This window comes from Suncus etruscus, chromosome 12 (assembly GCF_024139225.1).
Source record: "Suncus etruscus isolate mSunEtr1 chromosome 12, mSunEtr1.pri.cur, whole genome shotgun sequence".
NCBI classification, from domain to species: Eukaryota; Metazoa; Chordata; class Mammalia; order Eulipotyphla; family Soricidae; genus Suncus; species Suncus etruscus.
Window position 1 is genome coordinate 102483320 of NC_064859.1, and position 12499 is coordinate 102495818.

The 12499-nt window shown below is 51.7% G+C and overlaps 1 protein-coding gene across 5 annotated transcripts in view; it reads right to left on the minus strand.

Moving 5' to 3' along the window:
* Window positions 1-246: 246 nt before the first annotated feature.
* The window catches only part of SLC8A1 (solute carrier family 8 member A1), a 150399-nt gene continuing 138146 nt past the window's right edge, over window positions 247-12499 (minus strand). For all 5 annotated transcript variants that reach the window (XM_049784250.1, XM_049784249.1, XM_049784248.1 and 2 more), the window contains 2 exons: window positions 4726-5001; window positions 247-3283 (listed from right to left, as the gene is read on the minus strand). In XM_049784250.1, coding sequence (XP_049640207.1) covers window positions 2907-3283; window positions 4726-5001 — 653 coding nt within the window. In that variant the 3' untranslated portion in view covers window positions 247-2906. The remainder of the gene's footprint in view (window positions 3284-4725; window positions 5002-12499) is intronic.

A 12499-nucleotide genomic window follows, 5' to 3' on the forward strand; every position in this document is an offset into this window, starting at 1 on the left:
TGGTGGGTATTTGCTACAGGTAAAGCACTGATAGCTAAAAAAGCCAGATGTGTGACTGTGGATGTGGCTAGGGCGCAGAGGACCAAAGGGCAGGTGTGATTCGAAAGGATGAGAAGAGTAACGAGCAGGATGGAGAGAGGTCCGAGTTCCTCTCTGCAGGTTTGAGCACTGGAAGAAGAAAACAAACTGGTCTAGCAATTGTACTTCTCTGAGCTCCTGGAGGAGAGCAACAACACTGGCAAGATCAACCTTTTTGGTCTTTATTTCTTCAACACTCATGAGGAAAAAAATAACCAACGATGCAGATGACAATGAGAAGAGAGAAGACACGCGGCATAGACTCTGCCTCACTGGTGACGGAGTCAGAAATAATTCGAAATTTTATTTGTCTGTGTCAGTGACGTGAACCACTTGGAGAAGCCACAAGTCCTACCCTGTGCACTACCACGCGAAAGACAAGTGTCCCCAAGGAAAATGACTTTATACAATTAACAGGCACCAACCTGCACAACCAGGAGGGATTTTTTTCTCTCTACAATATGAACATCTAAAAAGGCAAACACAGAATCCCCAAAACTCTGAAGTGGACCCATGGCCTGAATTCCTCAAGTCTTTCATGGAAATGCACTCCTAGATTATATTATCCACACCCCGATATGGCTAAAGAATTGTGTGCAAAATTGTCCTCATGTTGCAAGAACTCACACCCCTCAACTGCATCAATGCCAGGGGGCCAAGCTATCTCCCCCTCTAGTGAATCTTCAACGGAAACAATGGAGATGGGATAGAGCGAACCCCCATGCACGTCAGGTCCTGGGGTAGGAGAATCTCCGGGAGTTAAGCCACAGGGAGGAAGCAGAGTAAAGTTCTGATTCCAGCTATGACGAGGGCACTCAGGGGCGCCTTCCCAGGGGTCTCCCTCTCCGATATGACGGTCTTGTTTGAAAAGTGGAGGGGGGTGGGCATTGCTGTTAGCCGACGGGAGTCCATGGGACCAGCAGAAACATTCTCTTGATGGCCCAAATTGTGGATCGAAAAGACAAGGGCTGGTGGCAGGCTCAAGCTTTTCCCTCCTGAGCTAAACGTATTTGCTGTGGCTCTGTTCACGGGGCACCCACAGTGACACTGACACCCACGGGGGGGGGGTGATCAGTTGCTGAGTGTCCAGGAGGGAGCCCAGAGTCAGTCTGACACCCTTAGCCAGTCACAAGAGTTGCAAGTGGCAACTTATTTTGGGGGTAGTGGGAGAACCCCCACCCCTACTATACACACATAACCTTGGACCCAGGATTCTAGAGTTGTGCACAGAGTGACTTGTGGCCTGGGGGTTCCTTAAAGATGGTGCTGTCGCTGGGTGCTGGCCCGGCCTCCCGTTTTCCCTCCCATGCTGCAGAGCCGGGAGACCCTGTGTTTTTGGGGGCTGTGCCACAGAAAGTGGTCGGATACAGCCCTGCCTAGCCTGCTGCTCCCCCATTGCCCACTGACTTCCCCATCCATGGCCTGAGGCTCTCTTCTGCTCAGGAACACAGGCATCAGAGGGTGGGGTGTGTGTGTGTGAGAGAGAGCAGAGAAAGAAATGGGGCTCAAAATAGCTTTTCTATGAAAATCCAAGCAGGGAGGGAAGGGAGAAAGGAAGGAAGGAGTGACCTACCATCTGTACCAGCCAGAGCAGATGTAAAATAAATATGCAGGGGCCGGGTAGGGTGGGGTGGGGTTGGGTGGGGCGGGGCAGAGTGGCAGACTTCTCCCTTCTCTGCAGGGCCCTTTTCACAGCACCCCTCATGCTCTCATGCCCCGAGCCCAAGCCCACAGGTACAGGGCAGAGACCCTGGGCGCAGCCCCACGTGCAGCTCTTCAGGGGATCCAAAACTCTTGGGCTTGGGGCTCTGTTCTCTATTGTTAGGATAGTTGCAGTCCCTGTGGCTGACACGGGTTGAGAACTTGCGTCTCCCTGTGAGAATCATACCCAAACTCGATGTCCAGGCAGTGTCTGGTGCCCAGGGACAGCAGATGACAAGGTGGAGACATTTCTAGACCCGTGTGCGAAAAGGGGCAAAGGTTGGGGTGGGCCCTGCCAGGGCAGGTGGGGGCAGAGCCCGGGTCTCTGCTGATCAGGTGACTGGAGAAGTTCTCTGGGGGGCCGGGAAGCAAGCGTGGGAAGGAGGTGAGGCCGCCTGTCCGCAGGACAGGGTGCCCGGGGAGGCTCGAGCGTGGGTCTGACCTCCCCTCAGTCCAGAGCGACGGGGACCGAAGAGAAGGAGCCGCCCTGTGAGTCTGGGTTCGAGGCACGTGCCGGCTGCAGCTGAATCAGCATCGGGCGCTGCGTGTCTGGGGACCAACAGGGGAGACTAAAACATCGCTCCCAGCTTGGGTGACCCAGTGCAGTGGGGGGGCAACCTGGACACCAGGGCAGAGATGTCACTCATGCCACGCCCCCAGGCTCCCTTCTCCCAGAGTGTGTGAGCAGAACCGAATCAGGTCCATTTCAGCATCACCCCAGCATCTCACGGAACTTGTCACCCCAATCAAACAAAAGCAAATGAAAGCATGACAGAGCCAGCCAGCCACCGCCTCTGGGCCACCCCTCTCCCATGCCCCCCCCACATGCCCCCCAAAATAAATCAAAGCCAGAGAAACAGAGACTTAACGCTTGGTGGTCTGTCTTAGGGCCGGACTTGCTCACGAAGGCAGGACTGCAGGAAGTCCCGCCAGTCCTTGCGTCCCCCTAGGTCCCCGTGTCCCCTGGGGCGGCCCCGATGGTGTGCTGGACCCGATGCTGGCTCCGTGGACAGGGACAGAGGACATGACATCCGTCGGAGTCCTTGTGTTGGCTTCGAGTCCTGTTCAGGGGTGGAGACGTGTGGGGACAGGGAGAGGGAGGGAGGTGTCCTGGAGCCGTGGGTTCCTCAGAAGCCTTTTATGTGGCAGTAAGCCTCCAGGGAGGAGAAGAAGATGTACAAGAGCCAGAGCAGCACGAAGAGGCTGGACGTGAGCAGCTTGGCAGTCCGGGGGCCCCCCAGCTCCCCCCCGATCTCGGGCCTGCGCCTGTACAGCAGCACTCCCACGTTGATGAACGCGAAGATGGTGAAGAGGGTGACCGAGAAGGCCAGCGTGCCGGGGGACACTCGGAACTGTTCCCCGTTGGCCGCGTGGTAAATGGCGGCGATGGACCAGGCCACGCCGATGCCCAGGAACACGTTGACGGCGTTGCTGCCCGTGACATTGCCGATGGAGGCGTCCGCATACTGGTCCTGGGTGGCTGCCACCTTGCTGGCGAATGTATCTGCGAAGGAAGAGGAAGGGAGGTGAGCAGGGGTGCTGACTGGGGAGCGGGGTGAAGGGTGCTGAGGTACCTTGGCCAGCCAGATCCACAGCTGGACACGCCACGAACCCAGGAACCCAGGACTCAGCACTGTGCCGCTGGGCACGAGGGTCCCTTGGGTGGGAAGGAAGCTGAGTGGGTTCATGGATGAGGTAGGGGTGAGGAAGGCAGAGGTGGCCCTGCACGCTTCCACCCTGTTGTTACATGCTCAGGTGAAGCCTGAAAATTAAATGGGAAACACTGATGACGGAGTCAAGGCTGCCCGAAAGGGAAGAAGGGAAGTACAGGGCAGCTGGGGGCTTTGTCAATATGGCTGGTGTTGGGCTCCCCTGGTGTGTGGGTCTATGCCTGGCAGTGCTTGAGAGGACACAGGGTGCTGGGATTCAGCCGAGGCAAAACAGCAGGCTTGCACTCAGCCCTCTGAAAGTTGTTTGTTTTGCTGCCTCCCCCCCTTTTTAAATCATTTTTATTTGTTTTGGGCTGCTCCAGGTGGTCAAAGCTCAGGGCTTACAATCAGCAGTTAGTGTCTAGGGCTTATACCCTATGGTCGGTGATCAGGGCAGGCCTACTCCTGGCTCTGTGCTCAGGGATCACTCCTGGCCGGTGCTCAGAGGACCATATGGGGAACCAGGGTAGGAACTCAGCTTTGCCCTATGCAAGGCTAGTGCTGTGACCTTTCCCCAGGCGGTCACTGTGCTGTCTTTCTGGAGCCTCTGGGATGGGTGTGGGTAGGGTACGTCTAGTCCAAGCATCCAGCCCCCATGACTAGGCAGTTTTGGGGAGTCCCAGCCAGGGTGGCAGAAAGCAAAGGGACCTTCCTTGCAGTGCTACCAGGTTCTGGCTTTCATTGCCTAGTTCTGCCTGCACAGTGTGGGGTGCTCTGGCAAGGGAGGCAGGCCAGGTCACCCGTCTCCCCTACCCCCTGGTCACCCCATCTTCACTCTCCAGGTCAGCCTGTTCTCACTCTCCCTGGTCACCCATCTTTACTTCCCCTAGTGACCTTGTCTTCACTACCCTTGGTGACCCCATCTCCAATCTTCAGTCACCCTGTCTTCACTCCCCTGGTCACCTCCTCTTCACTCCTCCTGGTTACCCCATCTTCATTCTCCTGGTCACCCTGTTTTTATTCTCGTTGGTGACTTCATCTTCACTCCCCCAGTTACCTCATTTCACTCCCCCCTGCTCTCTCCATCCTGGGTCACCCCCATCTGTGCTCCCCAGCTCGGCCACTGTGCCCTGGGAATGCTGTGTTCACCCCATCCCTCAGATGGAGCATTATTTCCCCGTCCAATTTCCCTCATGATCCCATCTGGACACTGCAGGCTGGGGCAGGCCAAGAAGCCAACCCATGGACCCGCCCACCACCACTTGGTGCTCTTGGGGTGGAGGATTGTGGGGCCCACCTGGCACCGAGGTCCCCAGCGCCACGAACACCACAGCCGTGACGGAGTCCTTGAGGCCGATGGTGCAGCCGAAGTGGGAAGCCAGGTCCCCGATGAAGGCCGTGAGGAGCCCGATCATGAGGATGGAGACGATGAAGCAGGCCCAGCCGTTCCAGTACTCTGTAGGCGGCACGAAGGCAAAGAGAACTTTCCAGAACACGGTCAGGAAGTGCATCACGTAATCAAAGCAGGAGGGCAGCTTCTCCTCCCCACACTCGTCCTCATCGTCATCCTCCCCTGTGGAGAAAGGCAGGAGCACATGGAGCAACGGTTATCCCCAGAGCACATACAGTATCCCGCCTTGGTGGCTCCCAGCCAGGCGTCTGGCCACCTCTGTCCCCCACTTCACACTGGATCCCAGCTACGCCGGGCCATTGGGCTCTGTGGAGAGGCATTCTAACAGGTCCTAGTGTTTATTTACTTATTTTTGACCACAACAGACACTGATTTCTAAAGGTAGGGAATAGATGTAAACAAATCTTTTTTATAAAATCAGAATGTTTAACACGAATTTCATTCCTTAAGGTCTTGACAACAGAAGAATTAAGCAATACTCACTAGTCATGTGTGTGCCCTTTATTACAGAAGAAATAGAGCATTTATACAGAGAACATAGAACATATGACCTTAATCTTGCAATCCTAGAACAGACATGCAGCCTGCAAAGGATTCTAAGACTTGGAAAACATGAGGGGGGAGAGCAGGAAAGAGAGAAAAAACAAGGAGGTCAGTTGTTTCCTCTGATTTGACTTTTCTTAGGTATTTTGGTGAAATGGGGCTGTTTGTTTTTGGCCACAGTGGTGGTGCTCAGGGGTTACTCCTGGCTCTGTACTTAGACTCACTCTGGCAGGCTTATGGGACCATATAGGATGCCGGAGATTGAACCTGGATTGGTCACATACAAGACAACGCCCTCCTCGCTGTGCTATCACCCCGCACTGTAACATTTTTTTTTTTTTTTTTGGTTTTTTGGGCCACACCCAGCGATGCTCAGGGGTTTCCTCCTGGCTGTCTGCTCAGAAATAGCTCCTGGCAGGCACGGGGGACCATATGGGACACCGGGATTCGAACCAACCACCTTTGTTCCTGGATCGGCTGCTTGCAAGGCAAACACCGCTGTGCTATCTCTCCGGGCCTGGTAAATTATTTTTAATGTTTAACTTTTGTGAAAAATTCAAACGGATTTTGAATAATGCATTTTTTTGTACTCGGTCCTCTGAACTCACTCAACTACAGCTGTGAGGGGGTTAAACCTCCATATGTGAAGATGACTCATGTCTAACCATACATATGGTGTCTTGGACCATGTCCTTAGAGTCATCCCAGAGTCCTATAAGCCCTTTCCTTTAGTTGGGTTCTTCCAGGAAGCCTTCCTCTTCCCTATCCTCAACTTGATGCCCCAGGTAAGCCCTTGCCCCTGGAGCAAGAACAGATCAACAGGTACTTGTGAAAACAGCAAATGTGTGTGTGTGTGTGTGTGTGTGTGTGTTGTGTGTGGTGTGTGGTGTACCAGCTGGAGGACCCAGCTGATGCTGCTTCACTGAGACCTACCACAGGGTCTACATACATGCTTCGCTCTAGGGAGTGACTGGGCTAAGGGAGTAATCTCCGTCCCTGTCTCTGGTGCTGGCACACCTCCAGCATGAGGGGAAAGCTGGTTCAGTTCTGATCCAATAAAGGAGGAGGTTGTGCATGTCCCCTGGCACTCTGAGTGTCTCGAAGGCCACAGCTGCCGGCGTCTCTTTAGACCCTGCCCTGACACTGCCCATCCAGGCAATGGAATGAGTGTCGCTGCCCTGACAGGATCTGGCCATCAGCAGCAGTGCTCAAGGCACATCCCATGGGTAGCATGACAACAACCACACCCAGACAGCAGTGCATATCCAGTGCATTGCTCTGGGGACGCTCTCCCAGCCTAGGGAAAGACAGTCATGTATTTTAAGCTCCTCTGGGGACAACGTATGACCCCCCACCAATGCCCAGCCACCCCCCACCCACCTTGCACTTAGGAAATGGCCCTGAGCCCATAGCACAGCTGTGGAATGGTTGGGGAGAGTTGCCCTTCTTCTAGGACCCCAAGGAACCACTGGAGGTGACAGACACCTAAGCCACAGCCATATCCGTGTCTCCAAATATGAAACAGAGGGAAACAACAGCTGATCCACACCTGTGTGGAATGCTAGCAGCTGAACATACAAACATGCAAAAGCACAGCTGGACCTGGTGAGAGGTGGTGGTGGCTGGAGGGATGGGGAGAGGGGCCTTTGGTGGGGTGGCCTGCTCCGGAAGCTTTTGGATGGACACCTAGAAAAACAGAGGTGTGAGCTTCACCCCTGAAACACCCCAATACTGTTAGCCAAGGAGAAATTAATACTAAAAGGAGCACATGCCAATCACACACCATCACAGCAGCTCCAAACCAAGAGTGGCTTCAGCTCCAGCTAATCAAAAAGTGTCTTTCACTAGCATCCTGGAGTGCTTGCAGCTCCAGCCAATCAAACAGCTTCCTGTGTTTTCACAGCTCCAACCAATCAAATAGCTTCCTTCCCTAACTTCCTGCAGTGCCAGCCAATCAAATAGCTGCCTAGCTTCAGCTCCACCCAATCAAAAGCCTTCCTAGTGTCCAGGGCAGGGCTTTAGACATTTTCGGATTTTGTGCATGATTCCAATCCATGTCTGCTCACATGAGCTCTTGCAGACTTTCTTTACATTCCATAGGCCTCTGTTTGTCTCTGCTTGTCAGTTCCTGGAGGGCTTGTGTGAGATTACCTGGTCTCATTCATTCCTCCAAACAGTGCTCACACCTTGGGCCAATTTTTGTTTTTGGTCACACCAGGCAATGTTCAAGAGTTACTCTTGGCTCCGTGCTCAGAAATCACGCCTGTGAGGCTTCAGGGACCACATGGATGCTGGGGATAGAACTTAGGTTGGCCACCTGCCACTGGGCCAATTTGTGTCCCCTCCAAACTCAGGAATGAGTCTGTAGTCCCAGCACCTCAGGGCAGGCCTAGGATGGGTAACACCAGCTCCCATTACTTTCAACAGAACTAATAATGTTCAAATAAAGTCTGGGGTGGCCGGAATCCAGCTTGCTTGCATCCTTGCAAGAGAAAGTCTGGGTACCCTCTCCCAACAAACTGGTTCACCTCCCAAGAGGAAACCTCTCTTCCATCACTCCCTGGTCCCCCCCAGTCTGAGAGATGTATGCAGCAAAGCTCTCAAAAGCACCAGGCTTTTTACTTATATTTAATTTGCACTTGATCCTCTGCTCTCTGCTTGTGGGCCTTTTATGATTTCACATGGTATATAATTAAGCCAGCCAGGAAAAACAGTGCATTTTAATTGATCATACAAAGAAACTCAAATTATCCTGCCTCTCACGCTGTAAAAGCGTTACGTTTGGGGGTGGCCACCTCTCAGATGGTGAAGACAAACAAGAAAACAAGTAATGAAGTACTTCAGAAGCAAGAACACTCAGACGGAGGAGATGGTAGACGCGTCTTCAAGGTGGCGGTAACAGCACCTTTCCCTCACGGGAGGTGCAGGGAGTCAGTAGAACGTCCCGCACAGCGTTAAGATAATGATAGCGTGGTGGCAGCCAGAATTACTCTCCACCACTTAGAATTGTCATGGTGCCTTCCCTTCCTTCTCTAATTGCTTCAGCGGCGTGCTGGGTTCTAAGGTCACATTCTAGGCTTTCAAAAGCAAAGTTGAATCTTGCCCTCTGAAAGGAACTTGAGGATCTGCGAGTGTGTGTGTGTGTGTGTGTGTGTGTGTGTGTGTGTGTGTGTGTGTGTGTGTGTGTCTGAGAGGGCAGGCTGAGAACAGTGAGAGATTTCTGCGTTCCAAGGAATCTTAAATATTTTAGTGCCCAAGTCGAGGTGGGGCCCATCTGTTTTGTCGAATTTGAGAATAGATGTGGCTTCTAATGCTGTTCCCTCTCAGTGCTCTCTCTGATCTTTATAAATTTTAATCTCTAACTCGGTTGTCATTTAAATATTAAAAATGACCCAGCCAACAATGGCATGGTGCACAATTACCAGCTTGGGGAAGGACATGGAAATATTAGCACCATCCATCTCCGGGGGATGAACTGAACAGAGTAAGTGCCCCATACACACACTCGGGCTGCCTGCCCTGGGTCCCAGAAAAGACAGTTTTCTTCCCAGCTCTGCTACAGAATCCACCAGGGAGACAACTCAGAGGCCAGAGTTCATACTTGTCCTGTGAGCACCTTGGCTTTGAGGCCCAGAACAGCTGGAGGTTCTGAGTACCACGCATGAGGCGTGAGCTGATCACCCAGGCTGGTGGAGGGCAAGTCCCAAGTACCATGGGTGTGGGGAACCCTTGGTTCTAGGGGCCCTACTCATGGGGAAATTACCACATGTCGAGTGGGCTGGGCTTTAGCCCCTTCATGGACTCCTGGGTCCAACCAGGTGCGAAGCCAGACTTCTACTGTGTAGATGGTCTTTGCTTAGGTATGCATGGGGACCTGGGTCCTGCTGGGCATCAGAGGGCCTGAGGGGCGACTGTTAGGAAGGTTCTGATGATCACCAAGTGTATTTTAGATCAAGGATTCTCAAACTTTTTCTTTTTTTCTTTTCTTTTCTTTTTTTGGGCCACATCTGGTGACGCTCAGGGGTTACTCCTGGCTATGCATTCAGAAATCACCCCTGACAGGCTGGGGGACCATATGGGATGCAAGGAATTAAAATGGGTCAGCAGCATGCAAGGCAAATGCTCTATCGCTGTGCTATCTCTTTGCCCCCCATAGCTGGGAGATTTTGTTGTCTTTCTCCCGCCACCCTTCTCTTTCACCTGACCCTCGAGGGTTAAACCCAGCTAAACCCAGTCGCTTTCAGGGCTTCATCACTCAGTGATCACGGAACTTAACTTGCTCTCTCTTTGTCCTCTCTACATTTGTCTCTATTTCTAGAGGAACATACCTCTCTGTTTCCTCCCTTCTACGGCATGGAATTCGGCAACACAAACAACTCACTTTTGACACGTTTTTACTCGTCCTGGACTTGGGGGGACTCTCTCAGGACTTTGGCCTGGATCTGAGTCCCAGAGATGGACAGCCTTAGCTTGTTTTTGGACACAAAGTGCAAGAGGACAGCAATTCTCTCACAAGAGCAAGAGGAGAGAGCCTCAAACTTAAAGGAACCAGCACGAAGAGGGCCATGGCTGGACCCACTCTCACCCCCTCTCTGCAGATGTGCAGCCCAGCCCTGTAGTGGGGCAGGCTGCATAGATGAGTGACACAGGCTGCGTGGACAACACCCACTCACTAACATATCTACAACTCAGGGGTGCAGCTCAGAGCAGCCAGCCCCTCGACCCCTTTCCCAACCTCAACCAGAGACACTCAATGTCTTTCTTAGGAGTCTGGGGTGGGGGGCAGCATGACTTTCAGCTTCTGGTGCCCAGGGTGGGTGTCTAGGAGGGGCACGAGACCTCAGCCCTTTACCCCCACAACCTGGGATTGCTTTCTGCAGAGAGCTGCTGAGCACTGCAGGCTGAGTCCACCTTCCAGGACAGCAACTGTTCTCCAGAACACTAAGGAGGCAGGAATATTCCCCAAGCACCGGGGCTGGCCAGCCTTGCTCCGAAACAAGGCATGGAAGCTTCTAGATGCATCTTTTGAGCCTGAACACTCACAGTGCCTCTGTGTGCCTGCCCCAGCACAGTCCCAGGCCACGCACAGCCCCACCCCAGAGTTCACCACAGAGTTCGCCCTGTCCCTCCCTCGCCGCCGCCCTGTCTCCCTCCCTCAGGGATGCTCACATTTGGTCCTATGGAGCACTTGAAGGCCATGTAGAGAACCACTGCAATGAGGCTCTTCTGTAGATCATGATGCAATGAAGCTCCTCTTAAGAGCACTGGACATCGAGGCTCTTCTGTAGAGCACTGTACAGATTCACCCAGCCATATATCTCTAAATCAACGGTCCTCAAACTACGACCCATGGGCCACATATTGTATTTATTCTCATTTTGTTTCTTCACTTCTAAATAAGATATATGCAGTGTGTATAGAAATTTGTTCATAATTTTTGTTTTGACTATAATCTGGCCCTCCAACAGCCTGAAGGACAGTGAACTGGCCCTCTGTTTAAAAAGTTTGAGGACCCCTGTGTCCAAATCCTTGTGCAGAGTCTGAGCTCCAGGTGTTTGGACTATGAGCATATGTGTATGAGCATATATATGTATTCACACAAGTATGTATGTATGTGAATGCATGTATGTGTGTATGTGTGTGTTTATGTGTGTGTAGGTGTTCACAGGGACTTTCTTCTGGAGCATCAATGTCAGCGTGATGCTGGAAACAACCTTTCAGCACAGTTGCAGGTGGTTAGGAAAACAGAATTGCATAGAAATTCATGTTTCCTCTAGCAAATTCATCACAGAGAGAGAGAGAGAGAGAGAGAGTGAGACAGAGCGAGACAGAGAGACAGAGACTTGCTGTTGTTTCAAAAAAGAGGGTTTTACTTTTCGACAGTGTCTAAAAGGAAGAGAGTAAATGAGAGAGAGAGAGTGAGAGAAAGAGAGAGAGGAAGAGAGAGAGAGAGAGAAGAAAAATATCTGTCCGGAAGCAAGCAGGGGAAGGATAGGAGGGAAACTGGGGACACTGGTGGCCGGAAATGTGCCCTGATGAAGGGTGTTAGACATCGCATGACTGAAATTCAATCATGAATAATTTTGTAACCATATTTAAATAAAAGGAAAAAAATCATCATCTTCATCAACAATAACAAAAATGAAAGGGCTTTATGTTTTAGATTTTTTTTCCTACCTCTAAGAGGACTTGAGCAGATCTGTACCTATTTATAGGATCTAAGAGACTTGAAGATAAACTGGGACACAAAATGTCCGAATAAACAGGAATTTAAGAACTGCCTTCTGAAACCTGACACGGGCAAATTTTGAACACTGAGGCAACAACAATTTTGGTGGCCAAAGAAAAGAAGAATACTGACATCAGTGTCTGGAGCAGGAACCCAAGACTTACCCCTTGGGGTTCAGTGGAACAACTGAGTCTCCCAAAGTCAGGTGTTATGTGAAACTTGTTTCACCACGAGCTCAGAGAAACAGAGCAAACGCCTACTTAGAAAATTTTGATTGTTTTTGTTCAGCAAGATAGATTGATTCAATTTTGCACAGAAAATTGGGTAGGAAAAAACACCTCTCCATAGAGTCATTTCAAAGCAATTTAATATTTTTAATAAGGCAAATTTTTCTGATTCCCAATGACGCGGCCACAAAACTTTGAAAGCCAGCAAACCAGCTGGTTTCAGGCCCATTCAGTCCCTTACCCTCAGGACAGAGACATCTTTGGGTGCTGAAATCTAGCCCCAGAGGCACGTGGGAACTTTCTGGATGCCCTTCCTGTGGGCTTATGCCTGCAAAGATCTGGGTTTGCTTTTCTGATACTTCGTCCCTAAATTGCAAATAAGGTCAATTTACACAGCAGCCTGAGCATTTCTGGGCAATTTTATATCATTCCCTGGCAGCCACTTAGAACTCTATAAAAGAAATCCAATGAGCTGCCAGTTCCAGAAGAAGCTGGACTGCTGTGAGATAAAAGGTTTGGGGGGAAGCGGCTGCCCAGGGCGTGTGGTTCCTGCCAGGAGACAGAAGAGGGGAGCTGGACCTCCCACTCAGCCTGACTTCAGGGGGGCAGCAGCTCGGGAGGACCCATGCTCCACGGGAAAGGGCAAATCAATCTGTCTCCC